The sequence below is a fragment of the Prunus mume genome, linkage group LG3 (genome assembly GCF_029339155.1).
Source record: "Prunus mume cultivar Tortuosa linkage group LG3, ASM2933915v1, whole genome shotgun sequence".
Lineage (NCBI taxonomy): Eukaryota > Viridiplantae > Streptophyta > Magnoliopsida > Rosales > Rosaceae > Prunus > Prunus mume.
The window spans coordinates 14951970-14978297 of NC_142700.1; the positions used below are offsets into that span (position 1 = coordinate 14951970).

The 26328-nt window shown below is 36.1% G+C and overlaps 1 protein-coding gene and 3 pseudogenes across 12 annotated transcripts; all 4 read left to right on the forward strand.

Moving 5' to 3' along the window:
* Window positions 1-2805: 2805 nt before the first annotated feature.
* On the forward strand, window positions 2806-7685 carry LOC148918836 (G-type lectin S-receptor-like serine/threonine-protein kinase At4g27290). 10 transcript variants are annotated; one of them, XM_089049135.1, is made up of 9 exons: window positions 2821-3975; window positions 4152-4241; window positions 4539-5354; window positions 5542-5655; window positions 5888-6036; window positions 6127-6337; window positions 6452-6695; window positions 6793-6943; window positions 7030-7685. In XM_089049135.1, the coding sequence occupies exons 3-9, from the start codon at window positions 4541-4543 to the stop codon at window positions 7330-7332; spliced, it is 1986 nt and encodes a 661-aa protein (XP_088905261.1). In that variant the 5' UTR covers window positions 2821-3975; window positions 4152-4241; window positions 4539-4540; the 3' UTR covers window positions 7333-7685. The 10 variants fall into 10 exon arrangements, with proteins under 10 accessions (XP_088905256.1, XP_088905254.1, XP_088905255.1 ...); XM_089049134.1 differs by having other exon boundaries at window positions 2821-3739; XM_089049136.1 differs by having other exon boundaries at window positions 2821-3688.
* A 1735-nt stretch (window positions 7686-9420) lies between these two features.
* On the forward strand, window positions 9421-11978 carry LOC148918837 (uncharacterized; annotated as a pseudogene).
* A 2351-nt stretch (window positions 11979-14329) lies between these two features.
* On the forward strand, window positions 14330-17125 carry LOC103326353 (G-type lectin S-receptor-like serine/threonine-protein kinase At4g27290; annotated as a pseudogene). Its single transcript, XR_016125526.1, has 5 exons — window positions 14330-15723; window positions 15914-16027; window positions 16315-16463; window positions 16556-16766; window positions 16881-17125. The product of XR_016125526.1 is annotated as a G-type lectin S-receptor-like serine/threonine-protein kinase At4g27290 (transcript).
* Window positions 17126-20927: 3802 nt separating this feature from the next.
* Window positions 20928-25143, forward strand: LOC103326354 (G-type lectin S-receptor-like serine/threonine-protein kinase At4g27290; annotated as a pseudogene). The gene is made up of 9 exons (XR_016125527.1): window positions 20928-21131; window positions 21163-21325; window positions 21727-23058; window positions 23208-23321; window positions 23560-23710; window positions 23806-24008; window positions 24100-24363; window positions 24461-24611; window positions 24698-25143. The product of XR_016125527.1 is annotated as a G-type lectin S-receptor-like serine/threonine-protein kinase At4g27290 (transcript).
* Window positions 25144-26328: the final 1185 nt, after the last annotated feature.

A 26328-nucleotide genomic window follows, 5' to 3' on the forward strand; every position in this document is an offset into this window, starting at 1 on the left:
TAGTCACAACATGTGAGTAACATGCTCTGGGTTTTTTTTTTTTATATAAACGATATTTTACTTTAGTCTAATTTAAAGATACCGGCTTCAGAAAAACCAAAGTCTAGAGTCAATGCGATAATAATAAGGTAGAGAAAAGAATTGAAAAGAAATGAACTGTGTGACCTGCTTTATCAGCCATGGCGTACATTTATGACTGAGTTTGAGGTTAGATATAAAATTAAAAAATATTTTGTTAAAGGACTTTAGCATATTGACATTAACTGCATTCTCTCAATCACAACAACAACAACAACAACAACAACAAAAACTTACATGTAACACGGATATCATTGTTTTGCTATTTCTGACTAATAACATAATGACACGTGGAAAAGCCTGAAGAAACTGGCTCCAATTAAAATTGTTGATTAGGTAGGTGGATTATAATTGCATATGTACAGCCATTAAGGGAGTGCATTTTCCAGAAGCTTGTCGGCTTGTAAAGACAAAAAAAGAAACACCCATCGCAATCCACAAATGATCAAAATCCATTGTCTATTTGATTTAAAGAAATTTTTATAATTCATTCTTGTCATGGTTTAATATGCTTTAGTACAATATTTCTTGAAAAGACAAAATAGTACAAATAAAGATAATAATTTACCATACGTGAGATAATAGAAGTCCTACTCTCTTTTGAAAATATTTTTCACCACCTTTGACCTTGTTGCATTACCGCCATCTCACTTAAGTTGTTGCATGTGTTCTACCTTTGGTTAAATTTGTGATAACTATAAGTAACTATGTACAATGCTAAATGGACCACATTAGTTTAGAATAAAATGTGGTTTAGGTCAGCTACGTACTTTTAGCATTCTCATACCATGATAATAGGTGGAGAGCCCATGACATTACCTAATGTCATTCAATACTTGAATTTCCTATTTCATATACTACTTTTGACATTTCGAAATATGAAGTGATTGGCAATCTAAAAAGGTTATTATGTTAGTATTTTTATATAAGCGATAGTTTAAATTATCATAAATTATCTAATATACAGAGAGGGGACTCGAACTTGGGTGCAACCCTTAATCTTTTGTTTTAAAATTTAATTAGCAATATTAAGAGAGGGGGGAATCAAACAAAGGACCTCGGATGTAGAATCTTTTAACCAATTTATATACCTCTTCCACTTAAATTTAAATTTGCATTATGTACAAGTTGAACAATTAGAATGTCATTTTGGTACAGTAGCATTTCATTTCTTTCACGTACATAACAATTAGGGCCTATTAGTGCTTTTAGAATGGCTACAAGCGCATGTTTATCTCGACAACCAAAAGTGTTTCGGACAAAGTGTTTGACAGAAAAGTTTAGAAGTGATTTTGGCTCATGGAAGTGCTTTCGGAGAAGCGAGTGCTTTTTCAGAAGCACTTGGATTCTTATGAAGATTTCGGCATATTTAGGAGTGCTTCGAAAGGCTAAAAGCGCTTACGTTTGGCATAAAAGTTTAGAAGTGTTTATAGATCATAGCGCTTTCGGAGAAGCACTGCTATGTCCTTCTTCAAGAAGCACTCCCAAGTGTTTTTTCATAAAGCACTTGGATTTTTTATGAAAATTCAAGATTTTCATAATAAAAGTGCTTATGAGCAGAAGTATTTCCTAAAGAAGCAGTTACAAACGACCCAACATCTTTATAATAAAAACGCTTTTTCTAGAATGCTTATGAGCATAAATGCTTCCTAGAGAAGCAGTCCCAAACGGTCCCTTAGTCATATCTTATTTTTTATTCTCTTCTCAAAGCAACAACAATTAATACATTAGAGGTATATTGCATAATTAGCTTTTGTATAGAGAAAATTTTCATAGGTCTTTTATTTTATTAAAAGGATACTGCTTGCCTCCCTTCCAAGATACTCTTCTCCTTTCTATAAATTACGGTTTAACACATATGCCAAAATAATTCATCAAAAATACAAAAATAAAAACTTCCACACACATATCAAATTTCCATTGGCAAAATTGTAGGAGTTACTACTTACAAGAGAATGATGAGAAATTTTTGTATGTTTCAGATACAATAGTTGTTGTACCATTCAATATACATGGGACATGTGGAAATATTTTATTTTTATGTCCTATATGTATTGGAGAATATCTCCACATATCTCATATGTATTGGATTGGATGGTACTTGGAACATACATAAATTATTTATTCTGGAAAGATCACTAAAATGAGCAGTTTTTTATTTTCGGTCTGAAAAATGAGTCGTAAATAGGAAGAAAAAGGAAGAAGCCAAAAAGTTTTAAAGTGGAAAATGGAAGAGGGGAGCCCAAGTACTTATTTGTTGTTTCGTACAATCAAAGGAGAGAATGTTAATTTTCGTTCAGAGTGTTAAAAGTTTGTATAGGAAAAGTACATTTTCTTTTAGTCCCACATTGGAAGGGAGTCATTTTCTTCCATGGTTTATAAACACCAACACTTTCGAAATACTAAATTCTATCTTTTGAAATTTTTAACGTCAAACAAATTCAAATAGGCCAAGATTGAGCCAAAAAGCTCTCAAATTTCTTTTAGATTAGGCAGTACCAATGTAAATCTTGGGTTCATTTTCGTCCAAGATGGAAACTTCTACTCCAAAACGCATTTTGTGTTCGGCATTGATGGACTAGCGTAGCGAATTGATGTATGAATTGACAGTACTACGCAGATAAAGAAGAGGAAGCAACAAAAAATCTACTTTTGACTTGTCAAAAACCAACCACTTCGCAATTTCCACTATTATTTGACGTTTGAATGAGGATGGATATAATCTTCTCAATTATCAACCACAACCATCTTTTCTTTCTAATTATGTATTTAACTTGCAGGAGACCATTAGGTAGGGGACATCATTAGCCCCTCGAGGTCTATCCGGGACAACACGACCTTGGTTTCAAGTGACGGAAGCTTTGAGCTTGGTTTCTTCAGTCCAGGTATTTCCACGAATCGTTATTTGGGGATTTGGTACAAGAATATCCCAGTTAGAATTGGGCTGTTCCATATTTGTAATCTCTGTGCTTCCTCCTTAAATAGACAAGTAGGGAGCTTCCATTCAGCTGCTACCTCATCTTGCCAGCCACCTAGAATTACAACAACATACTGTAAGTCACACCTAGAGCTATTACAAATCAATTCCAACAATCCCATTGACTTTGGGGTTACAAACTATTTGGAATGGGAACTGAAAACACGTGAAAAACCAAGCCGAAATGCGTGAAAAAGTCTTTGTAGAACCTTTGCTCCAGACTTAGCCTCCTTACATCCTTTGGGGAGCCAATTTTCCCAAGAAAAAGCTCTCCACATACAAAAGGGGAAGAGGGCCGGTTTATTGTTTCCGATGATGAGGTGGTCCCGGAACCCTCTTTTAATTCTCTTTTCAAATTTGAAAGTCAAATGAGTTCAAAGTCTGGAAGAAAGAAAAAGGAAAATTGGACCGAAAAACTCAAATTTCTTTGTCAGGCTTTTTATTTCCCGAGACTCCTTTGTTGATTGTGTGACCTTAATTACCAGAACTGTTAGCTGGAGAATGAACCGCAAGACGCAACCTGTGAATGTGAAAGGAGGGAAATTCTTTCTTCACTGAAACAAATTTTTGGTCTTTCAATTGCTGATTGGTGGGGCCCGAGACCAAGCATTGATGCGCTCATTTGGCCAACTGGTATGTACCATATCTCTACACAGTTACGTGATCTATCGATCAAGACAGAAGGTAACAAAAAAAGTTTCAATTTTGACCTGCAATTTTTCCACCATCGTTTGATGTTTGAATGAGGATGGCATTGGCTGCTTAGCAGTCATTTGGGTTATCAGTCTTGCAATTTTTCCACCTGCAATTCCAGCATATAATGTTCTTTTCTTGATAAATACATCAGCATTTTGTAAAGATCAGAAGTTGCCAGTGTTTTCATACGTACTACTTACCAGTCAATTGTCGTGTCCTTCACGGTACGTGCAGGGTCTTCTCAGTTAACAGTCACAAGGGTGTTCTCTAATTCTATCCTTAACTTGAAAGGAACCAGTAGGAAGGGAGATCCAGAACAAAAACTAAATGGGTCATCTTTGTTTTTCGTTTATGATCGGTACTAATTTGCTCCTTCTGTTATTCACACTTTCCTTTGCAGTTGACAGCATTAGTCCCTCCCAGTCTATCCGTGATGGAACGACCTTGGTTTCAAAAGGTGGAAGCTTTGAGCTTGGTTTCTTCAGTCCAGGTAGTTCCGAGAATCGTTACTTGGGAATTTGGTACAAGAACATCCCAGTTAGAACTGTTGTGTGGGTTGCAAACAGATGCAACCCCATTAATGATTCTTCCGGCATCTTGATGATAAACAGTACAGGACATCTTGTGCTGTTAGGTCAGAATAAGAGTGTTGTTTGGTGGATAAACTCAGCTAAACATGCCCCAAGTGCAACAGTAGAGCTTTTAGATTCTGGGAATTTAGTACTAAGAGATGCAGGAACCTATTTGTGGCAAAGCTTTGACTATCCTTCTGATACGTTGTTGCCAGGAATGAAGATGGGATGGGACTTGAGGACAGGTATAAAACGGAATTTCTCAGCATGGAAAAATTCAGAAGACCCGTGTCCAGGAGATTTCGCTTATGGGATTGAAATGGAACGTGATACTTATCCTGAGGCATATCTTCGGAAAGGCACTGCAAAATACTATCGTACTGGCCCATGGAATGGCCTGAGATTCAGCGGTTCACCAGAATTAAGGCCTAATCCACTTTATAGTTTCGAATTTGTCTATAATGATGTTGAAGTGTACTACATGTACAACCTTCAAAATAAGTCTGTAATCTCAAGAATAGTTTTGAACCAAACCACCAGTACTCGTGATCGCTTTACGTGGATTGAAGCAGATCAAACTTGGAGGGCCTATTCATCAGTACCAAGAGACTTGTGTGATAATTATGGCCTCTGCGGAGCCAATGGAAAGTGTATCATTGGTGAGAATCCAGTCTGCCAATGTCTAAAAGGATTCAAGCCTATGTCTCAAGAAAAATGGAATTTGATGGACTGGTCTCTAGGATGTGTGCGCAATAAACCATTAAGCTGCCAGGAAAGATATAAAGATGGATTTGTCAAATTTGTTGGCTTGAAACTGCCAGATACTACACATTCTTGGGTGAACAAAAGTATGAATCTCAAGGAATGCAGAACCAAATGCTTGAACAATTGTTCCTGTATGGCTTATACAAGTTCGGATATCAGAGGAGGAGGTACTGGCTGCGCCATCTGGTTTGATGATCTAGTAGATATCAGGCAGTTTCCAGCTGCTGGGCAGGATCTGTATATTCGAATGTCGGCTTCAGAATTAGGTATGGAACTTTGTAACATTGGCTGCTTAAATACTTTTTATGTGACATGTAGCTTGATTTTTGATTCCATGTTGTTCTGATAGAAATCCATTTTTCTTCAAAGTTAAATCATTGACCTGATATTTCCTTCATTGCTTGCTGCAATTTTTATTCATCTTCTCTACTGCATCATACAAACATGATGAAGAAAGTGGTGGTAAAGTGAAGACAGCAATGATAATTGCAGTTTCCGTAGCAGTAGTGTTTTCTGTAGTGCTGTTAGTTGGATATTACCTTCACCGAAACAGGAGAAAATTCAAAGGTACATTAACTACCTTGACCATCTTTGCAAAAAATTTGTGGGTGTTGTTTGATTGTATTTTGATGAATATTTGACAGAAAGGGATTTAAAGTTGTATGGAGTTTAATTTCGTGAAAAGAGATGGTTAAATTAATACATAGTCCGTTTGAAAATATAAGTTTTTGTTTCCTTTACTCTTACTTGTAAGCCATCACTGACATCAACCCCATTTCTACTACATGTGGGAAAACAGAGATAGGTGAAACAAATATGAACAATGGAGGGGAACCAGAGGAGGATCTGGAGCTCCCGCTCTTTGACCTGCCCACGGTAGCTAGTGCCACAGATAACTTTTCAAGCGATAACAAGCTCGGAGAAGGTGGATTTGGACCCGTTTACAGGGTAAATTTGTAACTTGTATTTTAAGGGCCAAACTAACAAAAAAACTACATCCAGAGTTTCACAATATTTTGAAATACTGTAAATTTCCAGGGTACACTACCAGATGGACAAGAAATTGCTGTGAAGAGGCTTTCAAGAAGTTCTGGCCAAGGATTGAATGAGTTCAAGAATGAAGTTATACTGATTGCAAAGCTTCAGCATCGAAATCTTGTAAAGCTTCTTGGATGCTGCGTTCAAGGAGAGGAGAAAATGCTGATTTATGAATACATGCCCAACAGAAGCCTGGACTCCTTTATTTTTGGTTTGGACCTTTGGTACCTTATGAATTTAGGCAGAATCAATTGCTTTAAAATAATTCATATGTAGGTTTTTAAACAGTTTTGACCTGAAGTTGGATTTGGATTAAACTTGCCAGATAGTGTGAGAGGAGAACTACTGTTAGATTGGCCAAAACGTTTCCACATTATTTGCGGAGTTGCTCGGGGTCTTCTCTATCTCCATCAGGATTCCAGGCTAAGGATTATTCATCGAGATCTCAAAGCAAGTAATGTTTTACTTGATAATGAAATGAATCCAAAAATTTCAGACTTTGGCTTGGCTAGAACTTTAATTGGAGGAGATCAGTCTGGTGGAAATACAAACAGAGTAGTTGGAACATAGTAAGTTTTTCTTATAATATTTTGCATGATCAAGTTTTCTTCCTCATCAATGGTTTATTATGTTCTCACTTGCATATGATGTTTCTACTTTCAACAGCGGTTATATGGCACCTGAATATGCTATTGATGGGCTGTTTTCTGTCAAATCGGATGTATTTAGCTTTGGTATTTTGGTGCTGGAGGTCATAAGTGGAAGGAAAAATAAGGGATTCTACCATCCAAACCACAGTCATAACCTTATTGGACATGTAAGAATCAGCAGTATAATTTCTTCTTTATACATATTAGGCCTGTGAATGGCAATTGACTACAGAGGAGTTTTGACATGTTTCAGGCATGGAGATTGTGGAATCAAGGAAGGCCTTTAGAACTGATTGATACGTGTTTAGAAAGCTCATGTACTCTATCGGTCGTGTTACGTTGCATCCATGTTAGTCTCTTATGCGTGCAACATCATCCCGAGGATAGACCAAGCATGGCATCTGTGGTTATCATGCTGGGAAGTGAGATTGCATTGGCTCAGCCCAAACAACCTGGTTTCTTCATAGAAAAGGAATCGCATGAATTAGGCTCTTCTTCAGGTAATCAAACATCTTCAACAAACGAAATATCAATTACACTTTTGGAGGGCCGTTAAGAATCGATTATCGATTACTCTTTTGGAGGGCCGTTAGGAATCAATTAATTTGTGGCATACTTTCAAAACAAGTAACTTAGGGACCCTTTCATAACCATTCCAATTTTAGCTTTTAGTTTTCATTTTTTGTGCTAGAGTATAGAGGAAAAAGAGGGAGAATGAAAATGAGAATGAAAGTGAAGACGGAATTTTCTTAATATCCCAAGTTCCATGGATCTCATAAACAGACTTGTGTTAGTATTTTTCCATCTGTTATTCTTTCCAACAGGCCCAATAAAAGGACTTAGGCCCATCCAATGACGAATATTCAGGCTTTAGCCTACGTTAGTTATGGAATTTAGCATTTATTTTCATTCTTTTTTTTATTATTCACCTTGGTTGGTTTATATATATATATATATATATATATATATATCTACAAATAATATTCTACTTTAATATAATCTAAATTACGGAAAGAGGAATTCGAATTTGGATGCAAAGTGGGAAGTACATTCCGCTCTAACCAATTTGGCTAAGCCTATTTATGCACATTGATTGGCATGTTAATCTTTTAGAAACAGAAATTATTTCATTTTGCTCAAAACTAATGAAATAAATTGATCGACGTGAGTATATGTGAACATTTGGTCCAACGTAAGTAACATGCTCTGATCCCATATTAAAATGTGAAGATTCGAGCTTTAGAAAAACCAAAGTGTAAAGTCAATGTTATAATAATAAGGCAGAGAAAGGCAAGTTTTAATTTTTTTTTGTTTTAAATGACAAATGAAAAGAAATGAATTTATTTGATGACTCGTGACCTGCTTTATCAGCCATGGCGTCCATTTAAGACTTTGAGGTTAGATTTAAATTTATAAAATGTTTTGCTAAAGGACTTTATCATATTGACGTTGACCTAAAATCTTTCAACTACAGAAGCTTTTTGGCTTGTAAAGACTGACGAAGAAACACCCATCGCAATCCACAAATTATCAAAATCTATTGTCTATTTGATAGTTTTAATATCCTTGTGTAAAATATATCTAGAAAGGACAAAGTATAAAACTTGGAGTTAAACATATTTGTCATGTAGTAAAAATAAAAGATAATATCGCTATAATTACCATGCTTGGGGGCACCTGGTGAGATAATAGAAACTATTCTCTTTTGAAAATATTTGTCACCACGATCGACCTTGGTGCATTTTGCCATCTCACCAAAGTAAATATATCTACAACCTGCATTTTCAAAATCCACAATTTGCAATTTCAAATAAATACTAACTCATTGATCATCAACAATCTGCAAATACTAACTCAAGTAAGCCTTACAAACAAAAATAATGAGGTCTCATTATTACCTTCACTTAGGCTCAGTGGCAGATCCACGTTGGGACAACAGGGGTCGACCGACCCCTTGGAAGGTTGGAAAAATGGCACAGGACTCCATTGAAGCCCCCTTGGATGCACGCCATCTGCTCGATGAAAGTCGGAGAAGAGGAAGACATCTGCGCTGCAGCTGCGCCTTGTCGCGCTGCAGTAATTTTTAAAACGCCTTGCCAAGCGCGTCGTTTGGCAAAGGCTCGATCAATTTTTTTAAATGACACGGCCTCAAAGCAGCGTCGTTTTGAGGCAGTTAAAACAAAAACAAAAAAACAGAACAACCTAGCCTTGCGAATCTGCACAGCAGCCCCAAACCCTTCATTTCCAATTTCACACTTTCTCTCCCCACCCTCTCAAACCCTAACCTCTCCCCCAACCTCCCAACCTCCAACAACCTCCATCATCAACTCTTCGTTGGGCCACCAATCACCGCCGTTCGACGCCGTCCTCCTCCCTCCTCCATTGTTTTCAACTACAAGTAAGCTTAGCTATGAAATTTATGGAAAATGTCTAATATATATTGTTGTTGTTGTTGATATTAAAATTTATTGTTGTTGTTGATATGAAATTTATGGAAAATGTTTAATTTATTGCTATATGATTATTGAATTTATGCTTTATTGAGTTAATGCTTGAAATTTATGGATATGAATAATATTGATATTTTTTGTATGTAATGAAATTTATGGATATGATATGAATCATAGTGATAATCATATTAATGTAGATTGATTGAGTTTATGCTTGATTGAAAATGTGAATTGATTGAGTATATTGAATATTAATTGATATTTGATATGATAATTTAGTATATTGAATATTGATTGATATGGGTTTATGGAGTATATTGAATTTTGAGAGTGGGTTATTGACATTTTCATATTCATATGATAATTTGGGTAAAAATTAATGATTGATTGAATTAATTGATTTGTAGATTTATGGAACGATTCTTTAAAAGAAAATTATCTACGGATAGTCCTTCTCCGTCTAATCCGGGTAGTTCAAATGCAAGACCAATTGAAGTAGATGAGATCTTAGCTAATCTTCAGGCAGACCCTGGACTAAGAACTCGAATGGTGGATTATAGTCCTAATATTCGAGATGAGATTCGAAGAGCATATCTACAAAAGGGACCTTGTCAACCTAGAAGTTATAAATTCCCACAAACTAATCAATCAGGAATTAATAGACGCTTCATTGCTAATTGGTTTGATGATCATGATTGGTTGGAATATAGTATTGCTAAAGATGCTGCATTTTGTCTTCATTGTTATCTCTTCAAATCAAATTTTGATCAAGTGGGTGGTGATGCATTCACTGGGGTAGGCTTCAATAATTGGAAGAAGGCGAAAGAAAGATTTAATCTTCATGTTGGACCGGTTGGTAGTGTTCACAACCAAGCTAGAGAAGTTGCTTACAATTTGATGCATCAAACTACACACATTGAAACAATTGTCATCAAGCAAACAAGCCAAGCTCGCACGGCTTATCGCACTTGCTTGAATGCATCACTTAAGTGCACTAGGTATTTGTTGCGACAAAGGTCTTTCTTTTCGTGGTCATGATGAAAGTGCACAATCAAGTAATAGAGGGAATTATTTAGAGCTCTTGCAATTTCTTGCGGATCATGATGAAAAAGTTAAGGCCGTTGTGTTGGAAAATGCTCCAGGAAATTTGAAGTTAATAGCTCCTTCAATTCAAAAAGATCTTGTCAATTCTTGTGCTAAAGAAACCATTGGTCTTATCTTGAGTGATGTAAAAGATAGATATTTTTCCATAATGGTGGATGAAGCACGTGATGTTTCAATAAAGGAGCAAATGGCGATGGTGCTTCGTTATGTGAATGACAAAGGACAAATAATTGAAAGGTTTGTGGGGGTTCAACATGTGACCGATACTACTTCAAGTGCACTAAAGGAAGCCATTGATGAATTCTTTTCTTCTGCGAATTTGAGCTTTTCCAAGCTACGAGGACAAGGTTATGATGGAGCTAGTAATATGAGAGGTGAGTTCAATGGCCTTAAGACAAAGATTTTGAGAGAACAACCTTGTGCATTTTATGTTCATTGTTTTGCTCATCAACTTCAACTAGCTCTTGTTGCGGTAGCAAAGAAAAACATTGATGTCAACTCTTTTTTCACAACGGCTAATAGTTTGGTCAATGTTGTTGGAGCATCTTGTAAGCGTCGGGATGCACTTAGAGCACAATACCAAGAAGAGCTTGTGAAGAAGATTGTCTTATAACGGGGTGGGGCTTAAATCAAGAAACTACTCTCAAACGTGCCGGCGATACACGATGGAACTCACATTATGATACGTTGATTAGTATCATTTCTATGTTCCCATCTGTGGTGAATGTGCTTCAAATGATTGTTGATGATAATCCTAATGATAGTTCGGGTGAAGCCTATAAGTTATGGAGAGAAATACAATCTTTTGAGTTTGTGTTTCACTTATTTTTAATGAAAGCTATATTGGGAATAACAAACACTTTGTCTCTAGCATTGCAAAAGAAAGATCAAGACATTGTGAGTGCAATGAGTTTAGTGACAACATGCAAGGAAAACCTGCAGTTCATGAGGGATAATGAGTTTGAAGAATTGGTTGAGCAAGCATCTTTGTTTTGTTACAAACATGATATATAGTTCCTACCATGGATGAGGAATATGTAATTCCAGGGAGGTCACGGCGTAATACTCCAATGAAGACAAATTATCATCGTTATCGTGTGGAGATGTTTATTCATGTAATTGATGGACAACTTGTGGAACTAAATGATCGCTTCAACGAGGTAAGTACTGAGTTACTTACTTGTTTGGCATGCTTGAGTCCGAAAAATAACTTTGTAGCTTTTGACAAACAAAAGCTAGTTCGTCTTGCTCAATTTTATCCTTATGATTTTTCGGATAGAGACTTATTGATGCTTGAAGATCAACTTGGTGTTTATGTTCATTATATGCGTTCGAGTATTGATTTTTCTCAATTGGAAGGGATTAGTAGTCTTGCGGAAAAAATGGTGGAGAAAGGAATGTATGAAATATTTCCTTATGTGTATTTGCTTCTTACATTGACTTTGGTTTTACCGGTTGCAACTGCTTCAGTGGAGAGGGCATTTTCCGCCATGAATATTATTAAAAATCCACTTCGCAACAGAATGGAGATCAATGGTTGAATGATAGCTTGATTGTTTACATTGAGAGAGATGTTTTTGCTTTTATTGATAACGAAACTATAATGCAACGTTTTCAGAATATGAAAACTCGTCGTGGACAATTGTAACTTGTATTATTGGTTTTGTTATGAATTATGAATGGAAGTACTATCTTTCTATCCTTTTAGCATTATTTTCTTTATAGAAAAATTTCAGAACTTTTACACTAAGCCCCCTTGGCCACATAATCCTGGATCCGCCACTGCTTAGGCTTACAAACCAAAATAATAAAAACATAACAGAAATATAAATGAGCTACTACTCAAAGTCGTCAACTTCAAATATTGGCAGCAACATCACTTGTGGAATCATTTGCACTAGGGGTGAGCACGATCTGGTTCAATTCGGTTCGGTTCGATTCAAGTGAATTTTAAAAATAATAATTGGCCGATTCGGTTCTAATTGGTTTCGTTCTGGTTCTGATCGATTTCGCTTTTTGAACAACCGAATTTTATTTTATTTTTTTATTTTTTTTATTTTTTTAAATATAAATTATTTTTTGGATTTGAAAATTAATAAATGATCAAATTCATACAATGAGAAATATTTTGAAGTTGAACTTGGAAAAAAAATTAATTATAAAATTAAAAATATAGCATTAGATCTAAAACATTTGTAAATATATATATATATATATATAACTGGTTTGGTCTGGTTTGGTGTGGTGTGAAACCGAAACTGGAACTAGTTCAATCCAATTCCAGTCTGATTTGTTGACTTTTTTGGTCAAGCAATTTTTTTCCCCTTTTTCATCTGGTCCGGTTCTATGTTCTGGTTTTCCGGTCCCGATGCCCACTCCTAATTTGCACTACGTGGCAGTGTGATGTAATCTCAACAAAACATACATAATGTGAAATAAAAAGGAAGAGGTTATTGAACAACTTAAAAAAAGGAAAGAAAAAAAAACCATTACAACAAGAAGTTATAATCTCTACAAATGCACACTTACTAGATTCCATTTTCACCAAAGTCTAATAAAACTCAAGATCATCTTCAGTAGGCTTCTTGTTGAAGTAAAAGCCTCACACTTAAGCCAATCATTAGAGCAAATAAGGGCCTCAACTGTTGTCGAGCTTTAGAAAAATATATTTGAAGTTTGAATCACTCCTTCAAGCTAGTACATGAGGACGTGTGTGTCTAATATGCACACAAATTAATCAAAGATATGTCCATTAGAAAGAACCAACCCAAAGCATGGTGCATCAAAACAAAAGCTAAATAACCATAAAGTATGATAGGCAGTCCCACATCGCCTGCACGCATTCACTTCAGCTATTTTGTGTTTTATAAATATCTTCACCCACCCAACAAGGTTTTACACAGACTTGAAGGCCAACAAGTTTGACTGCGTTGGCCTGGAATGTCTAGTCCATAACTAAACTACTTTTGCATTGATTTTTACCAAATTTGGCCTTGCCAAAAGCCTAGTTTAGATTTTTTTATTAATGCCTAAATTGGTATTAAAATCTCTAAATATTACTTTGTTCTGAAAAAAGGCATGGGATGCATAGGCCCGAAATTGTTAAGCCTGCGGGTAGGGCTTGGGGTTAGCATATTTCATTCATATAGGGCTGGCTCGCCCTAGCTTGTATACTTCTTAAGGCCAAGAAAGGTTGGACTGGCCTGGCCCGGCCCATTTTATAGGCCTACTTTTGGATGTCCAGCTGCTCATATCAATGGATTCCAGCCAATTGGTTAGGAAGCTTTTCTGACTGTATGCTCCTATGGATCTCGTGTACTTTAAACTTCATGATTGTATTCCAAGCTGAGCACAACATCTTTATGCACCCATTAATACTCGGAATAGGAAATCATGCACCTAGAATTACAACAACATATTGGAAGTCACACCTAGAGCTATTACAAATCAATCCCCCCCTTCAAAAAAACTAATTCATAACCTCCAAGACTGCTCACAAGCTTCCCAACAATCTCAATTCACTTTAGGGTTACAAAATTATTTGAAATGGGAGCTGAAAACACGTGGAAAACTAAGTCAAAACGCGTGGAAAAGTCTGCTGTAGAACCTTTGCTCCAGACTTAGTCAATGATTGGTGGGGCCCGAGACCAAGCATTGATACGCTCATTTGCATACTGGTTTGTACCATATCTCTACACAGTTATGTGATCTATCGATCAAGATAGAATGTAACAAAAGAAGTTTCTGTCTTGAACTGCAATTTTTCCACCATCGTTTGATGTTTGAATAAGGATGGCATTGGCTGCTTACCAGTCATTTGGGTTATCAGTCTTGCACTCATAGCATACTATTACTGAGAACCACATATGCTATGATATTGGCTATGTGAATTCCAGCATATAATTTTCTTTTCTTGATAAACACGTCAGAATTTTGTAAAGATCAGAATATTCTCTTATAGTTTTCATATTTTAGCATACTACTTACCAGTCAATTGTCGTGTCCTTCACGTTACGTGCAGGGTCTTCTCAGTTAACAGTCACAAGGGTGTTCTCTAATTCTATCCTTAACTTGAAAGGAACCAGTAGGAAGGGAGATCCAGAACAAAAACTAAATGGGTCATCTTTGTTTTTCGTTTATGATCGGTACTAATTTGCTCCTTCTGTTATTCACACTTTCCTTTGCAGTTGACAGCATTAGTCCCTCCCAGTCTATCCGTGATGGAACGACCTTGGTTTCAAAAGGTGGAAGCTTTGAGCTTGGTTTCTTCAGTCCAGGTAGTTCCGAGAATCGTTACTTGGGAATTTGGTACAAGAACATCCCAGTTAGAACTGTTGTGTGGGTTGCAAACAGATGCAACCCCATTAATGATTCTTCCGGCATCTTGATGATAAACAGTACAGGACATCTTGTGCTGTTAGGTCAGAATAAGAGTGTTGTTTGGTGGATAAACTCAGCTAAACATGCCCCAAGTGCAACAGTAGAGCTTTTAGATTCTGGGAATTTAGTACTAAGAGATGCAGGAACCTATTTGTGGCAAAGCTTTGACTATCCTTCTGATACGTTGTTACCAGGAATGAAGATGGGATGGGACTTGAGGACAGGTATAAAACGGAATTTCTCAGCATGGAAAAATTCAGAAGACCCGTGTCCAGGAGATTTCACTTGTGGGATTGAAATGGAACGTGATACTTATCCTGAGGCATATGTTCGGAAAGGCACTGCAAAATACTATCGTACTGGCCCATGGAATGGCCTGAGATTCAGCGGTTCACCAGAATTAAGGCCTAATCCACTTTATAGTTTCGAATTTGTCTATAATGATGTACAATGAAGTGTACTACATGTACAACCTTCAAAATAAGTCTGTAATCTCAAGAACAGTTTTGAACCAAACCACCAGTACTCGTGATCGCTTTACGTGGATTGAAGCAGATCAAACTTGGAGGGCCTATTCATCAGTACCAAGAGACTTGTGTGATAATTATGGCCTCTGCGGAGCCAATGGAAGTGTATCATTGGTGAGAATCCAGTCTGCCAATGTCTAAAAGGATTCAAGCCTATGTCTCAAGAAAAATGGAATTTGATGGACTGGTCTCTAGGATGCGTGCGCAATAAACCATTAAGCTGCCAGGAAAGATATAAAGATGGGTTTGTCAAATTTGTTGCCTTGAAACTGCCAGATACTACACATTCTTGGGTGAACAAAAGTATGAATCTCAAGGAATGCAGAACCAAATGCTTGAACAATTGTTCCTGTATGGCTTATACAAGTTCGGATATCAGAGGAGGAGGTACTGGCTGCGCCATCTGGTTTGATGATCTAATAGATATCAGGCAGTTTCCAGCTGCTGGGCAGGATCTGTATATTCGAATGTCGGCTTCAGAATTAGGTATGGAACTTTGTAACATTGGCTGCTTGTTAAATACTTTTTATGTGACATGTAGCTTGATTTTTGATTCCATGTTGTTCTGATAGAAATCCATTTTTCTTCAAAGTTAAATCATTGACCTGATATTTCCTTCATTGCTTGCTGCAATTTTTATTCATCTTCTCTACTGCATCATACAAACATGATGAAGAAAGTGGTGGTAAAGTGAAGACAGCAATGATAATTGCAGTTTCCGTAGCAGTAATGTTTTCTGTAGTGCTGTTAGTTGGATATTACCTTCACCGAAACAGGAGAAAATTAAAAGGTACATTAACTACCTTGACCATCTTTGCAAAAAATTTGTGGGTGTTGTTTGATTGTATTTTGATGAATATTTGACAGAAAGGGATTTAAAGTTGTATGGAGTTTAATTTCATGAAAAGAGATGGTTAAATTAATACATAGTCCGTTTGAAAATAGTCCTCTCTGCTTTTCTGCAGAGAGAAGGAGAACTCTTTTTTGTTTTATTCTTTTTCCTTTACTCATACTTGCATATATAAGTTTTTGCCATCACTGACATCAACCCCATTTCTACTACATGTGGGAAAACAGAGATAGGTGAAACAAATATGAACAATGGAGGGGAACCAGAGGAGGATCTGGAGCTCCCGCTCTTTGACCTGCCCACAGTAGCTAGTGCCACAGATAACTTTTCAAGCGATAACAAGCTCGGAGAAGGTGGATTTGGACCCGTTTACAGGGTAAATTTGTAACTTGTATTTTAAGGGCCAAACTAAGAAAAAATAACTACATCCAGAGTTTCACAATATTTTGAAATACTGAAAATTTCCAGGGTACACTACCAGATGGACAAGAAATTGCTGTGAAGAGGCTTTCAAGAAGTTCTGGCCAAGGATTGAATGAGTTCAAGAATGAAGTTATACTGATTGCAAAGCTTCAGCATCGAAATCTTGTAAAGCTTCTTGGATGCTGCGTTCAAGGAGAGGAGAAAATGCTGATTTATGAATACATGCCCAACAGAAGCCTGGACTCCTTTATTTTTGGTTTGGACCTTTGGTACCTTATGAATTTAGGCAGAATCAATTGCTTTAAAATAATTCATATGTAGGTTTTTAAACAGTTTTGACCTGAAGTTGGATTTGGATTAAACTTGCCAGATAGTGTGAGAGGAGAACTACTGTTAGATTGGCCTAAACGTTTCCACATTATTTGCGGAGTTGCTCGGGGTCTTCTCTATCTCCATCAGGATTCCAGGCTAAGGATTATTCATCGAGATCTCAAAGCAAGTAATGTTTTACTTGATAATGAAATGAATCCAAAAATTTCAGACTTTGGCTTGGCTAGAACTTTAATTGGAGGAGATCAGTCTGGTGGAAACACAAACAGAGTAGTTGGAACATAGTAAGTTTTTCTTATAATATTTTGCATGATCAAGTTTTCTTCCTCATCAATGGTTTATTATGTTCTCACTTGCATATGATGTTTCTACTTTCAACAGCGGTTATATGGCACCTGAATATGCTATTGATGGGCTGTTTTCTGTCAAATCGGATGTATTTAGCTTTGGTATTTTGGTGCTCGAGGTCATAAGTGGAAGGAAAAATAAGGGATTCTACCATCCAAACCACAGTCATAACCTTATTGGACATGTAAGAATCAGCAGTATAATTTCTTCTTTATACATATTAGGCCTGTGAATGGCAATTGACTACAGAGGAGTTTTGACATGTTTCAGGCATGGAGATTGTGGAATCAAGGAAGGCCTTTAGAACTGATTGATACGTGTTTAGAAAGCTCATGTACTCTATCGGTCGTGTTACGTTGCATCCATGTTAGTCTCTTATGCGTGCAACATCATCCCGAGGATAGACCAAGCATGGCATCTGTGGTTATCATGCTGGGAAGTGAGATTGCATTGGCTCAGCCCAAACAACCTGGTTTCTATATAGAAAAGGAATCACATGAAATAGGCTCTTCTTCAGGTAATCAAAAATCTTCAACAAACGAAATATCGATTACACTTTTGGAGGGCCGTTAAGAATCGATTAATTTGTGGTATACTTTCAAAACAAGTAACCTAGAGACAGTTTGATAACCATTTAAATTTTAGTTTTTAGTTTTTATTATTTTGTGCTAGAGTATAGAAGAAAAAGTGGGAGAATGAAAATGAGAATGAGAGTGAATATGGAATTTTCTTAATATCCCAAGTTCCATGGATCTCATAAACAGACTTGTGTTAGTATTTTTCCATCTGTTATTCTTTCCAACAGGCCCAATAAAAGGACATAGGCCCATCCAATGACGAAGGTTCTGGCTTTAGCCAACGTGAGCTATGGAACTTAGCATTTATGTTCATTCTTTTTTATATTATTCACATTGGTTGGTTTATATATATATAATATTCCACTTTAATATAATCTAAATTACGGAAAAGGGGAGTCGAACTCAGGTGCAATGTAGGAAGTACATTCGCTTTAACCAATTTGGCTAAGCCCATTTATGCACATTGGTTGGCATGTTAATCTTTTAGAAACAGAATTTATTTCATTTTGCTCAAAACTAATGAAATAAATTGATTGACGTGAGTATATGTGAACATTTGGTCCAACGTGAGTAACATGCTCTGATTCCATATTAAAATGTGAAGATTTAAGCTTCAGAAAAACCAAAGTGTAAAGTCAATGTTATAATAATAAGGCAGAGAAAGGCAAGTCTCTTTTTTTTCTTTTTTTGGCTTGTAAAGACTGACGAAGAAACACCCATCGCAATTCACAAATTATCAAAATCCATTGTCTATTTGATAGTTTTAATATCCTTGTGTAAAATATATCTAGAAGGGACAAAGTATAAAACTTGGAGTTAAACATATTTGTCATGTAGTAAAAATAAAAGATAATATCGCTATAATTACCATGCGTGGGGGCACCTGGTGAGATAATAGAAACTATTCTCTTTTGAAAATATTTGTCACCACGTTCGACCTTAGTGCATTTTGCCATCTCACCCAAAGTAAATATATCTACAACCTGCATTTTCAAAATCCACAATTTGCAATTTCAAATAAATACTAACTCATTGATCATCAACAACCTACATTTTCAAAATCCCAAATACTCATTGATCATCAACAATCTGCAAATACTAACTCAAGTAAGCCTTACAAACAAAAATAATGAGGTCTCATTATTACCTTCACTTAGGCTTACAAACCAAAATAATAAAAACATAACAGAAATATCAATGGGCTACTACTCAAAGTCGTGAACTTCAAATATTGGCAGCAACATCACTTGTGGAATCATTTGCACAAAGGGTGGGCACGGTCTGGTTCGGGTCGATTCGATTCAAGTGAAATTTTAAAAAAAAAAATTGGCCAATTCAGTTCTAATCGGTTTTGGTCTGGTTCTGACCGATTTCGATTTTGAACAACCGAATTTTTTTTAATTTTATTTAAATACAAATTATAATAAATAAATTATTTTTTGAGTTTGAAAATTAACAAATGATCCAATTCATACAGTGAGAAATATTTTGAAGTTGAACTTGGAAAAGCCTCATTCTAACGCATTAAAAGTTATTTCACCCTACTTACCTTCACCTCAACCTTAAAAGCATCGTCTTCTAAATCATTATATAATGTCATTCAATACTTGAATTTCCTATTTTATATAATGTCATTCAATAACATGTGTTTAAGAAATTGTTGGTGACCCTTACAATTACCTATGGTTTGAAAGGTGGAGAAACACCATTACTAAAGGCTTTAGCAATGTTTCTTGTCACATTAGGTCATGGTTTCACTAATAGAATTGTACAAGAAAGGTTCTAGCGTTCGGCGCAAACTATGTCAAGGTAGTTTGAGATAATATTATAAGCTATATATCGAATGGCTACTGATCCTATAAGCCCTAGTAATTTTGAATTCAAGAGAGTTTCAAAGAAAATTAAAGATGATAATCTATATTGGCCATACTTTAAAGATTGCATAAGGGCAATTGAACACATATATAGTTGTTGTGTCTAAAAACACATATATTGGTGAAAATGCATCACTGTCCAGGATATCATGGTTGTATGTGATTTTAATATGTGATTTACATTTTCTTGGGCTCGATGGGAGGGCGCCACTCATAATACACGTATTTATTAAGGCCTTAACAATACTAGCATTGAAACTTCCACATCCACCTACTGGTTAGTAATCAAAATGTTATTTATTTCAAGCTGGATATGTTTCTTTCTATCAAATATGGAAAATAATACTAATATTGTTATTGATTCACATGTATAGGTAAATATTATTCGGGTGATGATGGCTATCAACAAATGAAATGATATTTAGGCCTTTTTAATGGTGAGCGATATCATCTTCCTAATTTTCGACGAGAAAACCAAACAAGAAGGAGAAATAAATTTTTAATCATATACATTCATCTCTAAGATGTGCAATTGAAAGAACATTTGGAGCATGGTGTGGTGTTGAGCTTCTTGCTGCTTATGCCAAAAGCTTGGCTCATCCAAGGATGGTTGTTGTGTAGTTCTTTTTGTGTTGTTTGGGCTTCGGCCCCCTTTTTACCCAAAAAAAAAAAAAAAATTTGGCTTTTGGAAAAACCGATGGAGAATGGTATGTCAAATTTATAATTTTACTTTGGAAAAACATGTACAAGTCGTTGTCGCTTTAATGGCTTTCCATAACTTCATAAGAATTCATTCCATGACAGATGTTGAGTTCCAACCATATGATGATGAAGAGCTACTTCCCCCAACACATGAGGCAGAGACTATTGTAAAAGAAAAATTAACTCATGCACAAGAGATGTATGATTGAGAGAAGTGCAAATCTTCTTATGTCTTCTTGATATTTGTGTCTTTTTATTTTTAGACGGCTTATTTGTGTCATTTAACAATATATTTTCTCATCATAAAGAAACATTTATACATATAGTTTTTTAAAAGAAAATTTTGGCATGATTTAGAGCTATATATATTTTTTATTTTTGTTTAAGAATGCTCAAAATTTAATATTATATGATTGGTTTTTCAATTTTAATATGTTTGATGATGAAAATTTACAACAAAAAAACACTTTTTCTTTAGGTAGCCAAACACCATAAAATAAATAATATCAAAATCACTTATGTGCCAGTATAAAAGCACTTATATGCAATAAATTGATTATATGTAAAATCGATACTAGCATGAAGTGATTCAGCTAAAATCACTTCTACAGAAATACTCCCATTCTCAAGCCCCCCATGAACCAAACGCTACGCTCCCCAGGCGCAGCTTAATTAGCTTTTATACAAAGAAATTCGAAAAGTCTTTTATTTGATTAATTTCTTTAGGAACGAACGATGGCTAAAATGAGCGGTAACTGGGAGAAAAGGGAAGAAGCCAGAAAGTTTAAGGTAGAAAAGGGAAGAAGCCAGAAAGTTTAAGGTAGAAAAGGGAAGAGGGTGGCATTGGCGAGCCCAAGTACTTATTTGTTATTCCTTACAAGCGGAGGAGAGAATGTGGAACGGAGATTACAGTGATGATATTTAGAGGTCGCAACAACAATGCCGTCACTTTCTCTGTCTTTAACAATCTTCAACTGCCAACAGTAAGTACCCAGAACCCAGATTTTCTCTTCTGTTAGTTCTCTTTTGAAATTTTAAAGTAACGAATTCAAATAGGCCAAGATTTTGAGCCAAAAAGCTCTCAAATTTCGTTTGGATTAGGCAGTAACAATGTAAAATCTGGGGCTGATTTTCGTCCAAGATGGAAACTTTTACTCCAAAATGCATTTTGTATTCAGTTGTTGACAGGTAGGGCCTCACCATTGATGGATTATGTAGATCAAGCAGAGGAAAATCTACTTTTGACTTGTCAAAAACCAACCATTTTCAAATTTCCACAATTCTTTGAAGTTTGGTTGAGGATGCATATAATCCTATCAATTCTGAACCACAATGTCTAGGATTGGGTTTATTTATAAATTTGTATTATATCTTTAACTTGCAGGAAACCATTAGGCAGGGGACATCAAGGAAAAAAAAAGGGAAAATTTAGAGTTTAATGGGTGAACTTTATTTTGTGCTTATCAGTACTAATCTGCTCTTTCTGTTATTCACAATTTCCGTTGCAGTTGACAGCATTAGCCCCTTGCAGTCTATCCGTGACAACACGACCTTGGTTTCAAGTGATGGAAGCTTTGAGCTTGGTTTCTTCAGTCCAGGCAGTTCCACGAATCGTTACTAGGGGATTTGGTACAAGAACATCCCAGTTAGAACTGTTGTTTGGGTTGCAGACAGATGCAACTATTCTTCCGGCATGTTGATGATAACAGCACAGGCAATCTTGTGCTGTTGGGTCAGAACAAGAGTGTTGCTTGGTCGACAAGCGCAGTTCAACACATCCAAAGTGCAATGGTACAGCTTTTAAATTCTGGAAATTTGGTAGTAAGAGATGTGAAAGATGGAAATACAGGAACTTATTTGTGGCAAAGCTTCGACTATCCTTCTGTTACATTGTTACCAGGAATGAAGTTGGGATGGGACTTGAGGACGGGTCTAAAACAGAGTTTATCAGCATGGAAAAATTCAGAAGACCCTTGTCCAGGATATTTCACTTTTGGGATTGAAATGGGACATGATACATATCCTGAGGCATATATTTGGAAAGGCACTGCAAAATACTATCGTAGTGACCCATGGAATGGCCTGAGATTCAGTGGTGCACCAGAATTAAGGCCTAATCCACTTTATCATTTCGACTTTGTCTACAATGACGAGGATGTGTACTACATGTACAACCTTCAAAATAAGTCTGTAATCTCAAGACTAGTTTTGAACCAAACCACCAGTACTCGTGATTGCTTTACATGGATTGAAGCAGATCAAACTTGGAGGGCCTATTCATCAGTACCAAGAGACTTGTGTGATAATTATGGCCTCTGTGGAGCCAATGGAAATTGTATCATTGGTGAGAATCTAGTCTGCCAATGCCTAAAAGAATTCAAGCCTAAGTCTCAAGAAAAATGGAATTTGATAGACTGGTCTCTAGGATGTGTGCGCAATAAACCGTTGAGCTGCCAGAAAAGATATAAACATGGGTTTGTCAAATTTAATGGCCTGAAACTGCCAGAGGCTACACATTCTTGGGTGAGCAAAAGTATGAATCTCAAGGAATGCAGAACTAAATGCTTGAAAAATTGTTCCTGTATGGCTTATACAAGCTCAGATATCAGAGGAGGAGGTACCGGATGTGCCATCTGGTTTGGTGATCTAATAGATGTCAGGCAGTTTACAGCTGCTGGACAGGATCTGTATATTCGGATGCCAGCTTCACAGTTAGGTATGGAACTTGGTAACATGAGCTGCTTGTTAAATACTTTATATTTTGCTTCTATCTAAGTTAAATAATTGACCTTGATTTTTCCTATTTTTTAGCTGAATTTTCTGTTTATCGTCCCATCTCTACTGCATCATACAACCATGATGAAGAAAATGGCAGTAAACTGAAGACGGCAGTGGCAAATGCAGTTTCTGTAGCAATAGTGCTCTCTGGAGTGCTGTTCATTGGATATTACCTTCACCGAAGCAGGAGAAAATTAAAAGGTAGATTAACTACCCTACCCTGGCCATCTTTGCAAAATGTTCATGGCTGTTTTTTTATTGTATTTTGTTGAGTATTTGATAGAGGGATTTAAAATTCAATCGAGTTTAATTTGGTTAGAAGAGATATGGTGAAACTAGTATGTATTCCATCTGCATATATAAGTTTTTGTTTGCTTACTCTTACTTATAGGCTATCGCTAACATGAAGCCCATTTCTAATATATATGAAATAAAACAGAAATAGGCAAAACAAATCAGAACAATGAAAAGGGGAACCAAAGGAGGACCTGGAGCTCCCGCTCTTCGACCTAACCATAGTAATAGGAGCCACAAATAACTTTTCAAGCAATAACAAGCTCAGAGAAGGTGGATTTGGACCTGTTTTCAAGGTAAACTTGTAACTTGCTTTATAATAAGGGCCAAACTAACAAAGAATCACTTCATCCAGAGTTTCGGAATATTTTGAAATGCTGTAAATTTCCAGGGGACACTACATGGACAAGAAATTGCTGTGAAGAGGCTTTCAAGAAGTTCTGGCCAAGGATTGAATGAGTTCAAGAATGAAGTTATTCTGATTGCCAAGCTTCAGCATCGAAATCTTGTAAAGCTACTTGGATGCTGCGTTCAAGGAGAGGAGAAAATGCTGATTTATGAATACATGCCTAATGGAATTATTTTCGGTTTGGACTTTTGGAACCTTATTTAGGCCAAATTAATTGCTTAATTGTTTTAAAATAATTCATATATAGGTTTTTAAACAGTTTTGTAAATATTACTGAAGTTGGATTTGTGTGCGAGATCAAGTGAGAGGAGGACTACTGTTAGATTGGCCTAAACGTTTCCACATTATCTGCGGAATTGCTCGGGGTCTCCTCTATCTCCATCAAGATTCCAGGCTAAGAATTATTCATAGAGATCTCAAAGCAAGTAATGTTTTACTTGATAATGAAATGAATCCAAAAATTTCAGATTTTGGCTTGGCTAGAACTTTAATTGGAGGAGATCAGACTGGTGGAAATACAAACAGAGTGGTTGGAACATAGTAAGTTTTTCTTATAATATTTTGCACGATATAATTTTCATCCCCATCAATGGTTTATTATGTTCTCACTTGCATATGATGTTTCTACTTTCAACAGCGGTTACATGGCACCTGAATATGCTATTGATGGGCTGTTTTCTGTCAAATCGGATGTATTTAGCTTTGGTATTTTGGTGCTGGAGGTCATAAGTGGAAGGAAAAATAAGGGATTGTACCATCCAAACCACAGCCATAGCCTTATTGGACATGTAAGTATCAGGCGTATACTTTCTTCTTCAGACATATTAGACATGTGAATGGCCATTCACCACACAGGAGTTTTGACATGTTTCAGGCATGGGGATTATGGAATCAAGAAAGGCCTTTAGAACTGATTGATACATGTTTAGAAAGTTCATGTACTCTATCTGAAGTGTTATGTCGCATCCATGTTAGTCTCTTGTGTGTGCAACATCATCCCGAGGATAGACCAAGCATGTCATCTGTGGTTATAATGCTGGGAAGTGAGATTGCATTGGCTCAGCCCAAACAATCTGGTTTCTTTATAGAGAAGGAATCACATGAAGCAGGCTCTTCTTCAGGTAATCAATCATCTTCAAGAAACGAAATATCAATTACACTTTTGGAGGTTCGTTAACGATTGATTAGTTCGCGGTAACTTAGTTTATAGATCAAAGTGGTGTCCTTTATTGAAAAATATATAGGTTGAGTGATAAAAACCTTTTAGCTATCCATGTACATGCTACCAGCTATTTTTCAAACGTACACTTTGTGAACGAAGCAGTAAGGTCATCTTAAAACATGACTAAAATTTTAAATTGGAATTAGAATCTTATAGTATCCAACTTAAAATCAATTAAAATACTAAAGTACAATACACAATGAGTGACGTAAGAGCACATGTGACCATTGAACCCAAAACGTGAATAACGGACCCTGGTACCATAGTAAAGCCAAAGTCTGAAGTCAATGTGATAATGAGGCATAGAAAGGCTTCTTCTTCTTTTATTTTTTATTTATTTTTTAAATGAAAAGAAATGCATTTATTTGATGACCTGTGAGCGTGACCTGCGTTTTCAGCCATGGCGTACATTTATGACTTTGAGGTTATATATATATATATAACCTAAAACATTTCAGCCTCTGGGTCACTGAAAAGCTGAAGAAAAGAAACTGGATCCAATTAAATTTGTTAACTAATTTCTAGTTTATGATTGCATATGTACCGCCATTAAGGGGTGTGTTTTCCAGAAGGTTGTTGACTTGTAGAGAAAGACAAAGAAACACCCATCGCAATCCACAAATTATCAAAATCCATTGTCCATTTGATTTAGATTTTTACAAGTCATTGTTCTCATAGCTTTTTGAATCAAGAAAAAATAACAGGCGTAATGAAAGGTCTCTGGAAATCTAGAAATTACATAGGCATGTGATGCATTTTTCCACAAGCTTTTTGACTCAAGGAAAAAACAACAGGCTTAATGAAACCATTGACAATCCAAGTTTCTAAAGTGCATCACACGATAATTTCCAGAAGGAAAATAATTTCCGAAAGGAAAATACTTATCGATATCATTTGATCATTCAATTGAGTTATTGAAATTTTTACATTGGCAAATTGTTTAATTTTTGTAGGATGGTTTTGATCATCGCAGTCAAATAAAATTATTGAGGATATATATATATATATATATATATATATATGCACAAATTTTTCCTTTCGCAATTTTATCGAGTTAGTCTTGCACATGTATTAGACGTAGCGTAGTGTCTTTTTGGAAGAAGAGGCTGATGACAGCAAAACCTTCATTCTAGAATAGCTCGGTTTGGTTGGATCCTAGTATTTTCTGAGTTAAATTAACCTAGGTCCGGATGACACCTAAATGCTGGAACACTTGTTTGCTCATGAAAGCGATCGGACGAGTGACGTGGTCATCGGACCAAGAGTTTTTCTTCTTCTAGAAT